Source organism: Moschus berezovskii, chromosome 6 (genome assembly GCF_049115385.1).
Source record: "Moschus berezovskii isolate FMDL1 chromosome 6, NW_MosBer_1.0, whole genome shotgun sequence".
Classification (NCBI taxonomy): domain Eukaryota; kingdom Metazoa; phylum Chordata; class Mammalia; order Artiodactyla; family Moschidae; genus Moschus; species Moschus berezovskii.
The window spans coordinates 105,755,348-105,776,714 of NC_142465.1; the positions used below are offsets into that span (position 1 = coordinate 105,755,348).

Genomic DNA, 21,367 nt, shown 5'->3' on the forward strand with positions numbered 1-21,367 from the left:
CAAAAACACTTAAAAAAAAAAAATGTCGGTGTAGTCATTTGTGTGGAAAGAAACCAGTAGATACACTGGAATGATGGAGTAAGAAGACAACTGAGACCAATTTTCATCCTTTTACTGAGGAGGAAAAAAAATATTTAATATTTTTGTTGTACAAGGAATAGCGCCCAAGGCAGGTCCTTCTACTCCTGACCTCAGCCCCAAGCGCTCCTGCTTTATAAAGCTATAGGACAGAGCAGAGTTGAAAAGTAGGGTAGAAGACAACAGATAAATTGGAAGGGAGCAGGGGGGTGCAGAAAGAATGATGACAGCCACACGTGTACCCAATACTTTTAGTCCCTGCAGCAAATCAGAATGATGGCAACCCAGTCCCTACACTGGCCAGTGAGGATGCAGGAGAAAATGTCCAACACTAAGGGAGTGACAATGGAAGTCGGCCACAGCTACGGTTGGGAGGAGCCAGAGGGAAGAGGGAGGACCAGGTTTTGCTACTTGTGTCACACGAGCTGGAAAATTCCCCCGCCGCCGCTGCTGAGGCACACCTACAGTCCACACATTTTCTTGCCTCGCCACACTACATTCCTCCTCCTCCTCCTGGAGAATTCAGACCCTGGCTAGACACTCCACGCCGAGATAAGGCCAAGCAGTCCTAGTTCTCTAGACTGCCTCTTTCACAAAGATTGGATTAGGGTAGGTGAGAATTGTGAAGATTTAAAAAATAAAACCCAGAGAAATGTCAAAGCTGCCACCATGTAGCACCAGCGACCAGTTCTTGCACGGTTCTTCCCTGTCTCGGTGATCCCCTCCTGCAGAAGACAGCACAGCTCTGTCTTCCTCGTGGAGTCTCTGCTGACACCAGGTTATAACCTGGACGGTGGGGAGTGTCTGCCTTAGGCTGGTTTGTGCAAGAGGGCCACCTTAGGTCTCCTTGAGGACATTTATCTTAGCACAGATCTTGAGGGCAGGACCCAGCTTGATGTTCATGGCACTCATGAGATGTTCCTCTTTAAGTAATAAGAGGGCCTGTCCATCAATCTCCTGGGAACGAAACTCCTCTGCAATCTCTTGGCAGCCTAGGAAGAAATGGTGGGGTATGTGTGAGAAGCTACGTGGTAGCACCAAAAGTACCTGTCCTAAATCCAGTGACACAGTGGCCTGAGATGGCAAGACATGGAAGCAAAATGAAACCAGAGCAACTAGCTGTTTTTTTAAAAAAAGCCAAGATAAAAGAACTAAGGTGTTCCACCAACTAAGCTGTTCAAGTAACTTGAGGAAGGGAAGGGAGACATACAAAATATGTTTTCTTTGACACTGGCAAGAAAATCAGCCTTCATGCCATCTTTAAGGGCCCAAAATTCAGAAAAAATAGCAAGGAGGGTAGGATGGTTTTCCTTTCTGGAGAACACTATCCCTTGTCAAGTGCCTGCGTGTATACATGCTCAGTCCTGTCTGACCCCATGGACCATAGCCCACCAGGCTCCTCTGTCCATGGGATTCTCCAGGTAAGAATAGTGGAGTGGGTTGCCATTTCCTTCTCCAGGGGATCATCCCAACCCAGGGGTCGAACCTGCGTGTCCTGCATTCACAGGCGGTTCTTTACCACTGTGCCACCTGGGAAACCTGTTAGCAGAGGACAGTCAACCTGGAAAAACTGGGAAACCAGGCTGTGGACAAGTAACCCAAATAAATACCAAAAGCAGCACCTTCATCATACCATACTTAAAAGCCTGTACGTTTCCATTTACAAAGCTCTGTGGGATGGCCTCAAAAAAACCGTAGGAAAACAAAGCAATACAGGTGACCTGGGTTCTGGTGGACAGGCTCTTATACCTTGTAGAGAAGCAATGAACTCATAGACCTCCTCTACGCTCCAGCGGCTAGGATTACTGGATAGGAACACAGGGTTGATGCCATGTAATTCTGGGGTGGGCGGAGCTGTGTTGGGATTCCCCAGGTCACGTTCTCCATGCCCTGCTCTCACGGATAAAGGTCCAGGAGATGTTGGAGAGAGTGCTTCATCATAACTGGAATTATCTGAACCCCGGCTAGAGTCCTCTTGACCCTACAGGAAAAACAGTGAGGTCATAAGTAAGCATCATGAGGTCTCCCTCTCTCCCCCCACCCTGGGTTTGAGGCACAGAGGAAAAACTAATCCCAGCACGAGTAAAGTATTCTGTACTTCACGTGCAAATGCCCAAAGTCACTAGTCCGCTCTCAAGTGCCTTTCAAGTGTGAACTGTGTCCCTCTCTCGGTTCCCCTCTGCTGCAACAACTCCCCTATTTTTCCTCCTCTAACAAGGCACAAGGAAACAACAGGTAAGTCAGATGAGAGGAGACAAAAAGATGGGGATCTCGGGATCCGGAGTGATAGGATCCACGTGAGACCAGAGTTGCGGTCTCCCGCTTCTTCCCCGGGGAAGGAGCTGCTCCGCGGGGGAGCATAAGGAGACGGCCCGGTTTTGTATCTCGGGATCCGGAGTGATAGGATCCACGTGAGACCAGAGGTGCGGTCTCCCGCTTCTTCCCCAGGAAGGAGCTGCTCCGCGGGGGAGCGAAAGGAGACGGCCCGGTTTGCAGCAGCGCGCCCCGCACTGGTGGCTCACTCGATGGCGCTTGCCCTGGAGCTTGGCGCGGGCGATGTCCGAGGAGCCGCGGCGGGGTCCGCGCCGGCGAACGCGGGCATAGTTGGCTTCCTGAAATTCTTTCATTTTTTTCCTCTTCAGCCGGAATTGGTGGCTACAGCTCACATTATACCTGTGGGTCAGGGAACGTACAAGAGGTCAGGGGTGCTGCTATGGAAGACCGCCTGCTCCCCTGCTCTACACGTGAGCTAGGATTTTACGGGCCAATTTGGGGAAGAAAATGAAGGCGAAGGAGACGTCAGCTCTGAGTCTCGAGCGGATCCTGGGGAAGGGGTGTCCGAGGGAGGAGGGCGAGACGGGGGCCTACTGTACCTCTTAGCGCAAGTCATGGAGCAGAATCTCTTGGAGCCGCGGAACTGCTCGGCAGGGGCGTACTTCCCGCAGTACTCGCACTTCAGGAGGTTCGCCTTCTTATCTAGCTCTGAAAACAAGGCAGCGCTGCAGGGCTGAGTGGGTTCCTGATGCCACACAGGCCACCCTCAGGCCCAGCGCTGAACTCTATTTACTATTAGTTCTCCCCCCAAAGACCTACTCAGCCTGAGAATCCCGAAAACAAAGTTCAAAATCCAAAACCACAAAGACCTGTCCCTCAAGATGGCACAAGCTTCCTAACATTAAGCCAGATGATCTCCATATTAAGTGACTAATTTCTTCATAATTCTTAGTCTCAGATTGGACTGCACTTTTCCACAGGAGAGAGGAACTAATTACTAATGCTTGGAAAGATATGAGATTTCACACACACACACACAGACACAGAAGTTTCCAAAAGCAGGGGAGGGGAAATGTAAACAAGACTCCTTAACATATATATTACAGAATCTAAAATAAGGAGAACTGGAAATTAAGAAATAGCCTATTTCAGATCATCCTTTGAAAAATTTATAGTAAATAATCGAACAGATCAGCTTGATAAAATTTCCCTTAACCCTATGGGAACAACTTCTGTGTGATTCTACATATTCTGATGCAGACAAACTTCACATAATTCCCACTTCAAAGAGCTAATTCCTACTCGACGCTAAGTCCTCAGACACATCTCCATCAGCCTCGTTCCTAGATGGGTCTCTAGATGAATACTCACCAGCAGAAGGGCTGTCCCCACCCAAGGGACCACCCGACTGATTCTCATTCAGTCCTGTGGTGAGGCCAGTCTGCAGGGGCTTCTCAGACTCTTTCAATAACTGAGAACAACCCACCTGTTCCAGAAAAAGGTGAGTTTCATTAGCCAAACTCCTTTCTCTATAGCTTCCCCCACCACTTCTCACCACATCTTTGCCTGGATCTCAGAGTTAATGGTCAAGTCCAACGCAGACAGAACCATTTTCAATATGGCAATCTAGCGTCTCTAGCTGGCTTTTTTCAGATAAGCTGCTGGAGAAGGAGCTCCTATCCCAGCTCCCTATTTTGTCCTTTTCCTTCCTAAACTGCAGAGAATACACAAGAGACCTGTGTTCTAAGTCCTAAGTCTCTCAACTTCTCCACCACAATTTTCTTCACTATGAAACAACCTAATCAGAGACTTCCCTGGTGGTCTAGTGGTTAAGACTCCAAGCTCCAAATGCAGGGGGCCCAGGTTTAGTCCCTGGTCAGGGAACTAGGATCCCAAATGCTATACAATGCCCGAATGCCATACAAAGGGGCCCCAAAACAAAAAACAACCACAACAGCCTTAAAGGTCCCTTTTGTCCTTTGCTTCTCCTCTCCCCACTATTTTCAGTTCCTGGTCTACACAGTCTTTCTTCTTCTTTCCCTCCCTTCTTCATAGCTAATCCTACAAACAACAGAACTGAACCGTTCTCTAATAATTAAATAGTTCTGAGCCTTCTGAGTCTCTGGAGTTTGAAAAGACAGCCCCCCAGACCAAGTCCCCACGTGAAAGCCCCACCTTCTGGCCCTGCCCTCACCGGGAAAGGCTCTGCTCCTTCCTGGATAACGAAGCCTTCGATGATGTGGGTGAGGATCTGGGGCTTCACAATGGCCTGGGGGGGCTTGGAGTCACCCATCTGTCTGGACACCATGGCCAGCGAAGGAGGGGGCGCTGATGGGGTGGGAGCCAAAGCTACAATGTCACTGCTCAGGCTGTTAGCATTTGCACTGGTCACGGGCTCAGCTTTCTCTGGAAAATAAACATGAGATTAAGGAACGGGGAGGGGATGACCTAAGTGATCCAACGATGAGCCAAGCCAGCCTGATCCTCCACAGTAACACATGCTCCTCTTTGGTCAGTCATCCTGGCTTCCCTGTGTCCAGCTCTCCTCCACCAAGTTCGGGCCCACATTCTAATGAATCAGACTGAACTCTTAGCTCAATCAAAGCTTTCCTCTCATTTCTGTGCACTCGGCAGTCCTGCAGAAGTCCGTTCCTCACCTCCAAGACCGCCCTTCTCCTCCATGGCCTTCGGGCTCTCTACCACTGGAGATGTCTTCGTGGGAATCATTGAACTCAATGTGGAGACATCATCTCGCTCCTCCTCAGACTCAGCCTTGCGCTTTACAGCCAGTGTCTGGGGTTTGCCCTATAAAGTGAAAAACAGGAAGGAAAACAAGATTTATGAGCAAAGGATAATAAGGAAACGCAATTACTCCCACACTGTCCAAGAAAATTTTCTAAGTTCTAGATTCCCCAGTGTGTATATGTCCCAAAGTAAAATTTCTGGTCATTCCCAACAAGTGTAATTTCTACATCAAGACAAAAGAAAATGCAACATTATTTAGTCCTGACTTAGACCTGGAGACCCGGGCTCATCACAGCCCAACCGAGAATTGTTGTTTTTTCAAAGACTGATTTTGGTGGTTAAAGCTTTATCTTAATATATCTTAGTATAGATCCAAAAATACAGAATTTCAGTAGCAAATGTAGGAGTACGAGATTCAGGTATTATACAGGTTGATGTCTCTTATGAAAGAATGAATACATGCCAGGATCTTAACCTTCCATTAAACTCTTACAGAAGAAGCACTAATACCCTAACTTTCTCAACCGTTTATTCCCTTCCGAAATTAAGCTCAGGTCCCCTGAGGATGACGTGTGCTCACACCACGGGGCAACACTCACCGGCAGGCGCACGGACTGCATGCAGAAGGCGGCAGGGACCTGGGCGACCACAGGTGAGGAGGCGGTCGTCCCCCCCTTCACCACGTGCGCCGTCCCCTGCACGGGGGCCAGGGTCATCCCTGAGGCCAACGTGGGCGGGCATTCCTGCAGCGTACCCACAGCCTGGGATGAAGGCGGCGAGGAGGCCAAGTGGGCCTGGCCCGGTGGCACTGTGCCTGGCATCCCCCGGGAAGTGGGGACGGCAGCTGCCAGCTGGGCCAGCCCCAAAGCCTGGGCCTGGGCTGTACCCGGCTGCCGGGTGCCCACCACCTGCACGGGGATGTGGGGTGGGGGCTGCTGGGCGGCGGACATCTTGGCGGCCCCTAGCTGAGGGGGCTTGAGAGGGGCTGCCGGTGGTTTGGACTGGATGGGGATGGGCGGCTTGGGGGCGGGGTCTGGCGGCAGGGACAGGGGTGAAGACTGCAGCATGGGCTGGACGACCAGGGTCTGGGCTGGCTGCTGGGACGGGGACGGTGGGACCGGCTGGGTCGGGGGACCCGGTGGAGGTTGTGGGGCAGTGAGGGTGGTGGCCTGCTGCTGCTGCTGCTGCTGCTGCTGCTGGGCCAGCTGGAGGTGCGTGGCCGTGTGCAGAAGCTGGGACTGGCGGTGCGGGAACTGCTGCTGGTGGTGGATGGCGATCTGCTGCTGGATCACCACCTGCTTCTGCTGGAGGTGGATCTGCTGCTGCTGCTGAATCAGGGAGTGGGGCTGGATCTGCGTGTAGGTGGCTGCGGGAATGAGCCCCCGGAGGCACAAAGGGAAGGGAGAGCGGACATGAGCAACATCACCAAAGGCGCCCATCAGTGCCTAGTTGTAGAATCGAACTACAAACGGAAAGCAAGCTGGAGGGGCCTGACAGCCGCCTGGTTTACACTCTTTCCTCTGAGTCAGAGACTACCGACCATTTCCAGCCTTAAAGATGTCAGGGAAAGACCACCTTTGCTCAAGCATGTAACAGTCCTCAGTAATTGCTTGCATTTATCTCTTTTTTTTTTTTTTTTTTTTTGCTTTACTTAAATCCTGTTACTTGGCACTCGGCAAGAACAATGGAGGGCCTAATCTCATCTCATGATTAGATTCTGCTCCTCAAGCGCCAAGTCCACGTTTCATTTTTTACATCCCTAGAACCCAGCCCAGGGCCTGACACAAGAGACACACTGAACAGTCACTGAAGAATAAGTACCCACAGGGGTAAAGACACCAGCCTCTTCCCACGACTGCCTCGGGTCTCCGCGATTCATCAGTTTAGGTCACCACCCATGAGAAGTTTTAAGAGTCAGCCGCTGTGGGCTCAGACTTGACCCAGTTCCCTCCACTGTACACTGGAGATGTGATCTCCCCTGCTTCACACCCTACCAGAGTGCCCAGAGTATATCTGACATAAAAGCACTTTGGTATTATAAGTGTCATAGCTTGTAAAGTGCCATACTAGGTGTTAGTAAAACAAGTGATAAGTAACTCTTAAATCTGGGGAGTACATTATTCAAATACACAGCACTTAAAGTACTAGAAACAAGGAAGCAAAAATAAACACTACCAGATAGTGTACACACATCTAACTATCCACAACCTGAAAGCAAGCACTACCCTGGGTTATTACTCTTATTTATTCTTTTTAATCCTTACCATAAATACAGATGATCACAAGTTGGACTATATTAAAGCAGGGCTCTACCTGCTCACCCTAAGTACTCCAAGGCACACAGTCTCTGCTCTACGCTGCCAACTGGCCAACAGTAAACGTGTGAGGAGAGAACTCATCCCTTATGATAAACTGTAAGCTCCATGAGCAGAAGCGTCTGTTTTTCAATGATGTATTCCAGTACCCTCCCTAGAACACAGCAAGGTATTCAAAAAGAACTGAGTGGGAACTTCCCCGGTGGTCTAGTAGTTAAGATTCCACCTTCCAACGCAGGGGACGAGGGTTTGATCCTTGATCGGGGAACTAAGATCCCACATGCTTGGGACAATTAAGCCTGTGCACAGCAATGAAGAACCAAGCACTACAACGAAGACTGTAGCACTCAGTCACGTGCTGCAACTAAGACTCAAAACAACCAAATTTGAAAAAGGAAAGAAAAGACCCTAGTGAATGAAAGGGCAGAGGGAATAAGCTGAAGAAGTCAGGACCTAAGGTAGTTTTCAAGGCAACTTGTAAACTGACTGCCGCCTGGCGGAAACAGACAAGATCCCTCTCTGCTACCTGTCGTCCTGTCTCCTGGACTAATACCAACAAGGTTGATGTGACTCTTTCCTTCCACTATTTCAGGACCAAAACGAGCAAGAAGGGCAGACACGCACCCTACCCTGAAGACATCAAGCCGGCCCCGAGGGAGTAAGAGCGTTACAGGAGGAGACAGAGTACCTGAGCTGATGAGGGTCTGGCTGGGAGCAGGGGTGGCGGTCCGCGTGAGGTTCATGCCCACACTCTGCTGACCGGTCCCGTCCGCTTCTGCTTTCTTGGCCGCTGCGCTTTCTGCTTCTGTCTGGCTGCCCTGACTCACAGTCACTGCCTGGGCTGCAGGCAAGGGCTGCACCACTCCGGTGCCCTTCCTGGGGCAGCTCCCACCACCACCCATTCCTGAGGAAGGCAACTGCCCCAAGCCCCCAGGAGCCTGGCCGCCTCCTCCAGGACCCATGGACCCTGGGATGCTAGTCCCACTGCCTCCACCAGCTTGACTGAGGTTTAGGGACTGGCCTGAGGCCCCAGAGGAAGCCTGAGCCACCGCAAGGGCCTGGCTAGAGGCCTGGGAGAGGCTGGAGACAGGGGAGGCCCCAGGAGGGATGGCCTTCTGAGCAGAGCCTTGCATTTGGGGTCCTTGGGTGGAGGCCTGCTGATTCCTGACGGCCAAGTTCTGCACCTGAAAGACAGGAAGCAAAAGGCAGACTGAGAAAGTGGGGCAGCAAGGGGCAGTGAAGTGAAAGATTACCATGTCCGGGTCGGAAGCAGTGACGACACCTACAGGTACTCCACGGCCCCTCAGCTGCAGCCTCGCCTGTACAAACACAGGGAAGGCCTTCCCAGAGAGGAGCTCTCAAGTCCTATCTGCTCTCAGTCCCTTCGTTCACTATCAAATCTGTCATCGTTTGGTCATTTTATCCCTTCAAAATGTCTCAGACTTTCCCTTTCTTCCCCATTCGTTCATTCAACATCTACCAACGACCAACTACGCTACAGGTACCACACTGGATACTGGGAATGCAGAGATGAAAGACACAAGCCCCTGCTTTTGAGGAGTACTTTCTACTCGAGAAGACAAGAAAACCAAGTTACACAGATATGCATGCACCCAGTGCTAGGGGAATGCAGAGGAGGAAGAGTAGTAACTCAGACAAAGGGCATGAGGGAAGACATTCTAACACAGGCAATGTCTGAGCTGAGAACCAAAAGGGTGTGAAGACACAGGTAACAACAGTGCAAGACCACTGAGCCAAGACAGAGCACCGTGTTTTTGGAAATGATAAACGTTTCATTACGCTTGGGGCAGGCTGGAGGGCATGGCAAGAAATGAAGCTGGGCAGGTAGGCTGAGGCTAGAAAGAGGCCAGATCTTGAAGGGTTTGGAATGTTAAAATGAGAAATTCCCAGCACCAAGCACAGTGCCTGACAGACCACAAGTGGTCCAGTGTATCAGTGGAGAGAAGGGATGACAAGCTCTTAATAAATCACAGGAAGCCACTTAAGAATATTCATCAGAAAGACCACGATCAACTCTATCGTCGAAACCATTCTCTTAAACACTGCTGATCAAAGTGTAAATGAGCGCAGCCACTCTGGAAAACAGTTTGGCATTTTGTCCTAAAGTTGAAATATTCACACATGCTCTAACCCAGGAGTCCCACAAGAGAAGTGCTCACTGTAGACAACGAGAGGCATGTTAAGAACGGTCACAGCAGCACTATTCATCCTAACAAAAGCCTAAAAAACAACGAAATGGCTACCGTCAGAAGAGAGGATGAATGAACTGTAGTACATTCACATAATGGAATATTACATGGAAATCAAAACAAAGTACAATGACACATGCAACAATACAGATGGATTTTGACAAGTTATTTAATGAAGACATTCCCCAAAGGACTATTTACAATATAAGTACCTTATAGATTTAAATACAAATTTATATTTTATATATATATATATATATATATACACAAATGGTATCTGGAACTTGCTTCTAAATAATTCACAGATGAAGGGAAGGGGCCTGGAGAAATTGACCACATGTCAGTAAATGCTGAAGTTGGATGGTGAAGCACTTACAGATTCATATTTCTTCCTGTTTTTGTATGTTTGAAATGTTCCATATTAAAAAGAACAGTTGAGAAATATAGTAAAGGCAGTAAAGCTATACAAAAAAGGGTTACAGGGAAGGATGTATCAGAATGAACGTCACCATGGATGAGTAGGGACAGGCAGTGGAGCTCCATTTGGAGCTAGGGGTAGCTTATTACATGATTAAAACTTACAGAGTAAATGTTTTAAAAAGTGGACCATGAATGAACCATTGATGAGAGGATGCCATGAGTCAAGGATTATTATGATTCATCAAATTCTGTAGGCCAGAGGTACAATTAAAAATGTTAGGGAAGTTTGTGAGAGAATGGATATATATGTGTATGAATGGCTGAGTTCCTTTGCTGCTCACCTGAAATTATCACAGCAAATGTTAATAGACTGTACTCTGATACAAAATATAAAGTTTTTTCAGAAAGTGATACAAATATAAAGTTTTTTTAGAAAGTAACAATGTATATCTTCTTATTAAAAAAACTTATCCTGATAGTAAAATGGGAGAGGATTAGAAACAGAAGCAAATAAGGCTGAAATTAAGAGGCCAGTTAGGAAACTAGTAGAGTAATTCAGGTGAATAAAAAGAACCCGAATTCAGACAATAGTACTAAAAAAGAGAAGTAACAGCTTTCGAGAAAGATTTACAAAAATCATCAGGACTGGGTACTGGGCCACTTACATCTTACCTGGCAATTATGAAGATTTTTCTCATCAGCTTCCTTCCCGTCATGGCTATTTAAAAGTTTCCTCCTCTCCCTGTACCTCTGAACCACTTCCTCTTTCCCCTCTCACCATTCACTCCCACAGAGATGATAAAACCGTCTCTGGTCCCACTGCCAAACCTGGCCCCGTACCTCCGTCAGCCCCCATCGTTCTCCCCTCACCCCGGCCGCCTTCTCTCCTTCCTCCTGTCAAAGGCTCGCTAGGCTCAGGATCTCATTCCCTCCTCGATTCTTTCCTGTCCCTTCATTCACCTCTCCTCTGCTGGCTCCCTCCCACTGCCAAGCCTGAACTCACTCCCCAAGCCCAGCTTTACCCTCCTCTCCTGTTCCTATATTCAAGGCTGAGGAATGTCGCCTGTGGCAAGTACTGTCACAAGTAATGTATCCTGGGACAAGTATTTTATAACGGCTATTTAATAGACAAATTGTGGCAAGAAGATGTTAGGCCATTTTCAGGGGTCACAGAAAGTCACAGAGTTGGAATTGACCCTAACGAAAATTCACACTTCCAACCACTACTCTGTCCGTCCACAGACCGACACAGAAACATCTGATGAATAGATGCATAAGGGAATGAACTGCTATGGAAGCAGGCTCTACCTCATGCTGACCCCACCACTACTGCTATAGTCTAAACCAAAGGCCGTATCTGTAACTGACCCCAACAGTTACTCAGCAGGTTCCCTCATTTCTCTTCCTTCTCCAGGCACAGGCTCCGAAATCAGTCTTTCTCAAGTAGCTTCCTGACCCTCTTAATCTGCTGTTCAAGTCAGCAGTGCCACTGCTACCTACGAAGTCACGTGGCTTTCAGACTTGTCCTTAACAATGCCCTTTCCTGCCACAGGCTTGTTGTCTCCAGTTTATTCACTCATCTCCAACTCACAGTCACATATCTGAGTCAGGCTTTGACACATGCTATTCTCTCTCTAGTGTTCACACTATTCCAAATCAAATGCCACCCATCCTTTAAGAATCTGCTCAAGTTCTCTGAAATGCAGAGCTCAGTGTTCACTTGCTGACTGATAAAAACTAAAAGAATGAAATAAGTACCATGAGACCCGTTTGTATGCCATGCAAAAGAAGCTAAAACACTGCTCTCTACATATATATTTTTGTTTGAGATAAGGCACAGAAAACACACTGGTGAGGAAGATTATACTGGGAACACCTTTGAGAGAAACAGACTGCTACAGGTTGAAAGCTATAGTAACTCATAGAGAAGAAATCAAGGGTTCTGCCAGCAACTCAGCTTGATGTCTGTCTAATCAGAATTCCCTCCACCATTCCTTATCTTCCAGAGAGTACTGCAAGGAGAGGGAACTAAGACTTCCTGAATAAAACTGAGCTACGGAGGGCTAAAAGGAGGGCAGGGACACCGGTTCTGAATTAAGAATAAGGCTTCCCTGCGTAAGGGGAGTTTGGAGGGAAAATGGATACACATATATGTATGGCTGAGTCCCTCTGCTGTCCACCTGAAATTATCACACCATTATCAGCTATACTCCAATATAAAAAAGCTTTTTTTTTAAAAAAAGGAGGTGGCTTCCCATATCCACAGGGCTGTTTTCAGTCGAGTCTACTTCCCTTCCTAATTCAAATAACTAAAAAGATGTAAGGGATTCAAGTTCTACAGAAATTGAGGAATGGGGGGAAAAAAAGGATTCTGAAAAGTGGTAATGGGGTGAAAGGGTGGTCCCTGGTCCAAGACCACTCCATTCGCCCTCCCCAGGGCCCGTCCGCCAGGTCGAGTGGTCGCCACTGACCTGATCGGCATCTGTGTGGACTCCAGGAGACTGAGCAGATGGCGCCTCCTGCTGGACTGCAGCCACTGCCCCGTTAGGCATCAGGATGAGTTGAGAGGCTAGAGGCACATTCCGGCCCAGGGTCCGGTTTACCTGCAATAGGTTTCCCAGCTGTGGCTGGCAAGGAGAGGAGGAAGAGGAAGAGCAGAGGAAACAGAACAAGAGAAAGAGGAGAGAGAAGAAATGGAAGGGAAGGACCACAAGACAAAATAAACAGAAGATACGAAACCGCTAAGCCCTGCCCCTTTCCACACCAACCCGGGAGACCCTCATCCTCCGCATGCGATGAATCATCCGAAGAAAACCTGGAACGTGTATAAACTACACACTGACAACAAAGAGTCAAACATCAAAGAGGCTGAGACAATGAGTTGTGAGCAAGGATTTATATACTAAGCAGACAGGCCAAGAGGTAACACTTAGGATTTAAGTGAGCCAAGGCTTTAAAGATTAGACTATATCTGGTGCAAATTTCTTTAATACTGAGGTGAAATCTTCTAACTTAGGATCTCAATTGTTTGCAAGCTACCTGTGAACACTGAGCGTCACATCTAGAGGTAAGTCAGGCATAGGAAGCAGATCAGCTTGTCCTAAAACATCTGGGTAACCATGATGACACGGGCTTCCCTTGTGGCTCAGCTGGTAAAGAATCCGCCTGCAGTGCGGGAGACCTGGGTTTGATCCCTGAGTTGGGAAGATCCCCTGGAGAAGGGAAAGGCTACCCACTCCAGTATTCTGGCCTGGAGAATTCCATGGACTGTATAGCCCATGGGATCACAAAGAGTCAGACACGACTGAACAACTTTCACTTTCAACCATGATGACATAAAACAGCGTTCACTCTGGGAAATTTCCTGGTGGTCCAGTGGTTAAGACTTGAGCCTGGGTTCAATCCCTAGTTGGGGAACTAACATCCTGAAAGGTACATGGTGCAGCCAAAAAAAAAAAGGCTTTCACTCAACAAGTCAGAGAACAATTATGCCCCTGTGACAATGGTGGCTGTGGCTTACCCGTAAATACATCTGGGCCTGGGACTGGTTGAGGGGTGGGGAGGTGGTGTTCCCCAGTAGCACAGATTGGGTCAAAGTGGTAGCACTGGGAGAGCTTACACTCTGGGACCGGCTGATGAGCTGGGCGGCCGACGTGGTGGCCAGATTGATCTGTGTGGCACAGAAGGGAACCAGGACTAAGGATGGGGGAAGAGACACAAGGAAATAGACATGACTGACAAACTCAGAGTGACAGCAGCAAAAGAGAGCGTCTCACCGTCACAGAGTCAGGAGGAAATGAACACCTTACCACCCACACCTGTCATCCCAGCCTCTGAAGGCTATCAGCAAAGTACAGAAACCAGGTCCTAATCACCAGAGTGAGAGCCGAGGAGCAAAGGACGAAATGGAACAGATTCCACTTCTCAGTCAAGGATCCAACTATTAGCCCTTGGGACCCTTTGATTTCTCCTGCCCAGGATTTTCTTCTTCCTTAAGACACCTCTACAGATCCATTCTGGTTATTCTCCCTTTTACTGATATTATCGACACATGATCAGTAAATAACATCAATGGTGAAATAAACACTCTCAGATCAGTGGCACAAAGTATTGGGTTGGCCAAAAAGTGCACTCAGGTTTCCCGAAATATCTTACAGAAAAATCTGAATGTTGGCAAACCCAAGAATTTAACTGAAAGACACAGACCCAGGGAGGAAAGCCCCTCGGTGGGGACAGGCAGTACTCACGGAGGCCTGGGTGGTGGTGGTCTGCTGCTGTGCAGTGCTGGTGTTTGGGGAGCTGGCCTGCCGACTGGCAGCAATTGTGGCCTGTTAGGGGGCAAAGAAGACAAGGGAAAGCAGAGACAACGAAGGCAAAGGCTCTGAATCTTCCAGGGACAAATCACAGGCACAAACTATAACTGAGATTTCAGGTAAGGGCAGTGAGCCTCTACTATGGAGCAAGGACAAGTGTGTTCACTACGTCAATCACCCTGACGTTACTACATACGCTAACCCCATGACTCCCACACAACCCGCCCCAGGGCAGGAGGCAGCCCGTGCTCTTTCTCCTGCTTCCTTTTAGCTAGAAGAACCTTTGATCAGGTCACATCAGGAGTCACTGCTAAGTCCAGCCCAGAGCTGCCCGATCGATACAAACGTAAGGTGAGTCACCTATATCATTTTCTAATATGAACATTTTTCAAAGAGTGAAAAGAAACAGGAGAAGTAAACTTTAAAAATTTACTTTATTCAAGCTGATCTGTCTCATTTTAACACATACCAACATAAACGAACTACTGAACTGTTTCAAACTAAAATGTCTCTGAAATCCAAAATCTTCTCCCATACCTCCATCTGGACTAGCTGCATTTGTTTAGTTTTTTTTTTTTTAAGAAGATGGATTTTCTAAAATATTTGGCAGGGTCCCGCCTTAGTTGCAGTACTCATAGTCCTCGTTGGTCACATAGGATCTTTCGTTGCGGCCCAGACTCTCTAGTGGTGGCATGTGGTATCAGTAAACTACAGCGTCGGCTTAGCTGCTGCAAGCTGTATGCTATCTTACTTCCCCAACCAGCGATTGAACCCTCATCTCCCGCACTGCAAGGCAGAATCTCAACCACTAGACCACCAGGGAAGTCCCAGACAAGCTGTATTTTAAGTGCTCAACAGCTACCTGTGGCAAACGGCTACTACACTGGACAGTGCCGGGCTGGCACACAGCCGTGCTGCCTCTAAAGGCAGTTCTCCCACGACTCTTACTGTGAGCCCGCACACCGAGGTCCACTCATCCTCCTGCAGGAGGACAGGAGGCACAGGACACTGTTCCCAGCCTGGCTCAGTGGAGGGTGTGGTGTGTCCCGACCCACCTGTACCGCCTGTCCCCTCCCTCCTGGGCCAGCTGGCTGCTGACCTCTCACCTGCTGGACGGCAGCCAGGCTATGCAGCTGGGCATTGCTGAGCTGCTGCTGGAGCATGAATTGGTGGAAATACTGAGCCGCGTTGGGCTGACGCTGCAGTGCCTGCAGAGCCTAGGGAGAAAGAGAAGGGAATCAATCAACTTGGGATGAACCACTCCTAACTCTGATACTGTGGAAATCACTGGGATCCTGGGAAAGGGACACATGGGGAGGAGAGAAACAAAGGAAAAGATGGGTATCTGGTTAGCCTGTCAACATCTGAGATGTCCATTTTTATATTAGAACCAGTGAGTTCCTGTAGTCCTTAAAAAGTAGGGACACAATTGAAAAATACAGCAGTATAATCTCACATGAACTTGTATTTCCCAAAATGGAATCTGGAAATACCTGATATAACAAAGAATTAGGACTAAACTGGTTGAAAATAAATGGAATGTTGATTAATGTAAAAAGAAGAAAATAAAAGACCACAATCTAGGGACACAGTAAAGGTGAAAGAGCCCTGCCTGTGTGCATGCTCAGTCGTGTCCAACTCTTTTCAACCCCATGGATTACAACCTGCCAGGTTCCCCTGTCCATGGAATTCTCCAGGCAAGAATACTGGAGTGGGCTGCTATTTCCTTCTCCACGGGATCAACCCAGGGATCAAACCCATGTCTCTTGCATCTCCTGCACTGGCAGGCTGATTCTTTACCACTGAGCCACCAAGGAAGCCCGACAGGGCCCTAAAGGGTTGAAAATGATGAAAAATAAAATAAACAATGACTGTGAAGGCTGTACCAAGTATAATTTTCAAGTAATTGGAATTTTTAAACATCTACTTTTTATATATCTACCAGTATAATGCTAACAGGTGTTTATAAAGACAGTATTGGTAATTCAGTTTTGGTGTTAACTTCAAAGCCAAAACTGCACTCCTTTTTTTTCTTTCCAGGAGCCGAAATAGTTGGGGTTCTTAACTTCCACTACCCAGGGTGATTTTCAAGAAAGACCCAAAAATAAAAACCTGACAATCCTTGAAGACAAACGGTTAGTGAGAATTTAGCAACATGAACTGAATGATATAAAAACCTTAAAGACTGATATATCGTTCTGCCTGCTTGCTCAAACTGTTATAAAGCCCAAAGGTTCTCAGACCTGCAAGGGACCTTTGTCATCACCTGATCGTACTTGGCCAGTTTGCTGGAAAGAAACCAAGGGTGATTATCTTCCTGCATCCTTGCCCACCCCAAGCCAATGCTCACAGCCCCTCAGTGCTGAGCCTCACCTGCACGGCCTGCCGTTCATACAGTGACATTTGAGCAATCTGGGGCCGAGAGCTGCCCCCAGAGCCAGAACTCCCATTGGTGGAGTTGGAGTTCTGCTCACTCTCAGTCTCCATGATAGAGGTCCAGGGTCCCCACGGCTGGCGCTCTGACTCCAGACCTAGATGGAAGTAGCAACGGGTTAAAATGTGCACCTGATCTCAAATGACTATTTCATATTACTATTTATTCAAGTTACCGAAGAACCTTCCTTTTCTTCCAGAAGCCATGATTGCTCTGTTTTAATAAAGATCAAATCTTCAATACACTTATCACCATATCTTCCCCACACCATCTTTTGAAACTAAGCAATGTCTCAAAAGAAACAACTTTTACATATTCCCTCCTGGCTGTCATTAAAAAGAAAATGGCCTGAATGTAAGATGGTTCCTTATAAGAGTAAGGCTATTTTATATCCCCATCACACTTTGAAACAGTCTAAAATCGTACCATTTAAAACTTACTGTTACCTCATTTTTATCTGCACAGGCAACATCATTATCAGCCTCACCTTAACAAGGGCCACAATGTACAGAGAAGTCACTAGGTGCCTCCTCTCACTGGGCTAGGCCCTTCACCTCCATTATTTATCAGTGCTTTATGGTAAATACAATTATCTTCACTTTACAATTGTGCAAATGAGGTTTTCAGAGGTTAAGGAAGTAGTCCTAGTTAAGTATCAAATCTTTACACTAGGACACAAGTCTTCAAAAACAATCTGTGGTTAAGGCCGTTCACTTTGAGTACCCATTGTCTTCATTCTATGGAGGAGGGGCTTATGTTACAGAAATTACCGAAGCAACAGAGAAAGTCATAAAACTGGGAGGTAGAAGAGCTAGCCTATAGCCCATCCCACCCAAACAGCTGCCTGGCTGGAGCTGGGGCTACTAGTAACACCTTGGCCGTGAAACTTTATCTTCTTGTACCTCAGTTCCTCTGGATGCAGAGAAGGATTGCCAAGTAAATATAACACATCACTGTAACAAATGACTTACTGGTATTAAACATAGTAAAGACAGCAATCAAATCTTCAAGAAAGAAAGATTCAACGTTTTAGTCCACTAAAGTAGCCAGAATTTATCCTCTGCGGTCTACTCTAAAATTTGCAAAGAACACATGAAAACATTGCTAAGAACACAGCAAAGAAACAGATGAGAAGTAAGAAACATGCCATCAAAGCAGCATTAAATGACAATAAGCTTCTTTGGTTCTTTTTTTTTTTGTCCCCTTCTTTTGCTAACTCTAAGTACTATTTTTTCTCTACTTTTGAGGCATGGAGGAGCCACTGTAAATATGAGGTCAGCAAAGCACAATTTGGTTTAGGAATGTAAACATCAAATCAGAATATCTGCTAAGGTGTGTCAATAGTGAATCCATTTTAATGATACCATCCAAAACAAAGAAAGTGAATAAAATCAAACTGCTTGGCCTTGGAAATTAGAGTTGGGGAGATTTCTTACGGGTCCACCAGTTATAATCTGATTGCATCCTTATCCTCCAAGAAATCAGTTGTTCAGGAAGAGCAAATGTCATTGCAAACATGGATATAACCCACGAAGTACACAGGAGAAATCACACTGGCTTCAAGTCTACTCTATCTTCACCCCACATCTTTTGTCCAAATATCAAAGCACTAAACAGATACAGACCCATGAATCCTCATTATCAGCATGTGGAGGAAAAAAAGTGGGTAAGCATTAGAGGCAGCACGGCATAGTTGTACAGACAACCGGACTTAGTTCACTGGACTCAGAGAGAGGAGACCCCCCTTTACTAGCTAGAGGGGACATGAATCCCCTTCGTAGATGAAAAGGCTAATAAACTATATGATCCCCATCTCCCCCCAGAACGGTAGTCTTAATAATTTTTCAGGTTGTGAAATATAAAAGAGAAAAGAGACCAGTTTAAAGTCTTAAACAAAATCAGGAGAAACTGTCATCAAAACCAGGATTCCTGGATCCCAGGCACATAAATCTATTCATTTGTGCTCAGTGTCAGGGCTGTAAAATCAAATACAGAAAATGAAGACAACAGAAACTCTGGGAGGCACAGTCAATTTAAATTTTCAGAATTCAACTGAAGAGAAAGCATGAAAAGCTGAACCATAGAGGTCCCCGGAATCACAAAACTGGGGTCATCCTGAAAGATATTTGTGGGGGGTGTGGCTGGGTTGGAGCAGATCTTTGGAAAGGAGCTAGAGGAAGATATTGAAGTGTACCAGGTACCGGGCCTCCTGAGCCAAGAGTTGGAGGAAATCAATTTTCCCAAGCATGAAACTCTTGCCTCCCAGGAAAGATGGGGCAGAGATAGAAAGGGGGCAGGAGAAGGGGGTGGGTTTGGGGGAGACTGTGCCACAGAAATGGAAGCCATCTGAAGAATTAGGAGAGTAGACGCCCCCCGGGGTCCTTGTATCTAGAACCTTGATGAGAACGAGTTCCCAAGAGGAATCAACCCCCCGGGAGAAGGGGGGCTAACACAGCGGTGGTGCCAGGAGTGAACCGACCCCAAGTGAGCGGAGAAGTGTGCTTACTGATAGCGGGGAGACAGGCAGGAAGGAGACAGAAATCGAGGAATTGGGAGGCTGAGGAACCCAGGGGACCAGAAAAAAGCAAGGAGAGAAGTAGACGGCACGCTTGGATGGGAGAGCCAAAGTCAGAGGACGGAAAATGAATGAGAGAAGGAGCGGTCAGGAGCAACTAGGGTGACGGACGGACAGCAGTGAGCACGGCGAAAATGAATAGAAGAGCTAGAGGCTCGGGCGGCGGAGCGAAGGACCGCAGGGCGAGCGCCAGAGGTAGGCAGGGAAAGACGCCGGGGGAGGTACCTGGGGCGTTCCACAGCCCGCGGCGGCTGCAGAAACAGCCCCGCGCGGCCAAGCCCCCGGAGGTCCTGCCCCTGCCCCGCCGCAGCCGCCCGCTTACCTCGCGCCTGGCTCCCGCACCCGGGCGCTCCCGGGATAGGGGCGGGGGGCGTCCACCTCACGTGCCGGGGTCCCCGGGCGCCGGGCCGGGCGGGGGGCGCGCTCGGCCTCCGCGGCGGGCTCCCCTCGCCTCCTCCCCTTCCTGGAGGGGCGGGGGCGCCGAGGGCGGGGTGGGAGGCGCCCGGCGCGGCCGCGGCTCCCCGCCCCTCCCGCCGCTCCGGGTGCGGGCCGGCCGCGGCTCCGCCAGGCCTCCGGGGCTCGCTGCGGGGCCTGTCACTTCCTGCCGGGCGCAGAGGGTGGGGGCGGCAGGCCGGGGGCTGCAGGCCCGGCCGGAGGAGGGGGCTGGCGGGGAGGTGCTTCCGGGGCAGCCGGACCCCTCCCCCGTCCCTCCCCCTCCCCTCCGTGGCCTCCCCCCTCCCTCCCGCGCGTCCCTCGTTTCCTGCCGGCGCCCGTTGCCATGGCGACGCCGCTGCCGGGCCTCCGCGCTCGAGGCCTCGGGGTTTTTTTTTTTTCCCCTCTCGCTCTTTCTCCTCTTTTTTTCGCTTCTTTCTCTCCGAGCTCTGCTCGTCGGTGGGAGGGAAGAAACCGAGAAAGTGGTGGCCTCTAGCGGGGGAAACTCATCTCTCTCAGCAAAGGAGGGAAGGGAGGGAAGTGACGTGAAAAAGGGGGGAAAAGAAGGTATTTTCTGGAGCTTCTGGGAATAAGGGATAGAAAGAAAGGATCAAAGGGACTAACAGGCTGAGCGGGGGAAAGCCAAGCTAGGACCCTAGAGAAACGGCAGACGGGGGAAGGAAATGAAGCCGAGGAAAGGAGAGAAAAGGACAGGAGAAAAAAAAAAAAAAGATTGAGGCAGAGGAGAGAGATTGTTGATGGTTTAATTCCGCACCCTTCACCTCCACTCGGAGAAGGCGGGAAAAGCTGTACGGCAAACAGTGAACCCGTTAGGAGTTGATATTCCTTCAAAAGCATCCGCCTGATATAACTTGCTTTGAATAACACGTTTAAGTCCGTTATTTCAGGGTTTGATGTTCGTGTCTGTTCTTAGATTTAAATATGTATGTGAAAGAACGACAAAAACAAGGGAGAAGGCAGGAGTATAAAGAGAATAGAACAATGGGGCTGTGTTTGGGAAGGCTAAACATTTGATGAAGCTGTGGCTTTTGTCACTTTTTTTAAAACCAGTTTTTAATTATCTTAGCCTTTGAACATTCAACACATATTTCTGGAGCACCTACTAAGTGCAGTCCGGTTTTGGAGGTTTAAATTACATCAGAGCATAGAACAAAGATAACATTAACCTGTATGGATCGGGCCAGGGCTGCCTTGTGGATAAATAACGAAGTTGATGCTTTTCCTGATGTTATCCGAGTTGAGTAGCTATTTTTTTTTTTAACCTCCTGTCTTTTCCTAATCACCGTTTTAGTCAGTTATTTTTCTTTCAACTAGCTCTTCATTCTCTCCTTTAAGACCCAAGACGATTTATTTTTGTAAAGAAAGTGGAAGTGTTCTCTTTGTTTATAAATTAGATCTATTTAGATTTGCATTGAGAAGTGTGTTTGGGGGGAGGAGGGTGCTTAATTTGCAGTAGCCGGATTTATGTCACAGAAAAATCTCAGCCGAGCTTCTAGGAACCAGTCAGACAAGTATGTGAGGCAAGAAAAAGGAGGGCAGCCAAAGGACTG

At 48.2% G+C, this 21,367-nt stretch overlaps 1 protein-coding gene across 5 annotated transcripts; it reads right to left on the bottom strand.

Moving 5' to 3' along the window:
• Positions 1-95: 95 nt before the first annotated feature.
• PHC1 (polyhomeotic homolog 1) lies at positions 96-20,014 on the bottom strand. 5 transcript variants are annotated; one of them, XM_055394594.2, is made up of 15 exons: positions 19,687-20,014; positions 16,729-16,886; positions 15,462-15,572; positions 14,290-14,370; positions 13,563-13,712; positions 12,514-12,669; positions 8,101-8,596; positions 5,697-6,463; positions 5,010-5,157; positions 4,547-4,758; positions 3,724-3,838; positions 2,952-3,060; positions 2,601-2,751; positions 1,828-2,059; positions 96-1,070 (listed from the first exon to the last, which is right to left on the bottom strand). In XM_055394594.2, the coding sequence occupies exons 2-15, from the start codon at positions 16,840-16,842 to the stop codon at positions 916-918; spliced, it is 2,997 nt and encodes a 998-aa protein (XP_055250569.2). In that variant the 5' UTR covers positions 16,843-16,886; positions 19,687-20,014; the 3' UTR covers positions 96-915. The 5 variants fall into 5 exon arrangements, with proteins under 5 accessions (XP_055250569.2, XP_055250570.2, XP_055250572.2 ...); XM_055394595.2 differs by having other exon boundaries at positions 12,514-12,645; positions 19,687-19,818; XM_055394597.2 differs by lacking the exon at positions 13,563-13,712 and having other exon boundaries at positions 12,514-12,645; positions 19,687-19,818.
• Positions 20,015-21,367: the final 1,353 nt, after the last annotated feature.

What these genes read in the sequence shown, in the direction of transcription:
- PHC1 (XM_055394594.2), bottom strand. Translation starts at nt 16,842, where the DNA reads ATGGAGACTGAGAGTGAGCAGAACTCCAACTCCACCAATGGGAGTTCT. An exon ending in CCAGACCCTCATCAGCTCAG is followed by an intron (nt 6,464 to 8,100) that starts GTACTCTGTCTC and finishes TCATTCCCGCAG; the next exon opens with CCACCTACACGCAGATCCAG. An exon ending in GTTCATTGCTTCTCTACAAG is followed by an intron (nt 1,071 to 1,827) that starts GTATAAGAGCCT and finishes ATTTCTTCCTAG; the next exon opens with GCTGCCAAGAGATTGCAGAG.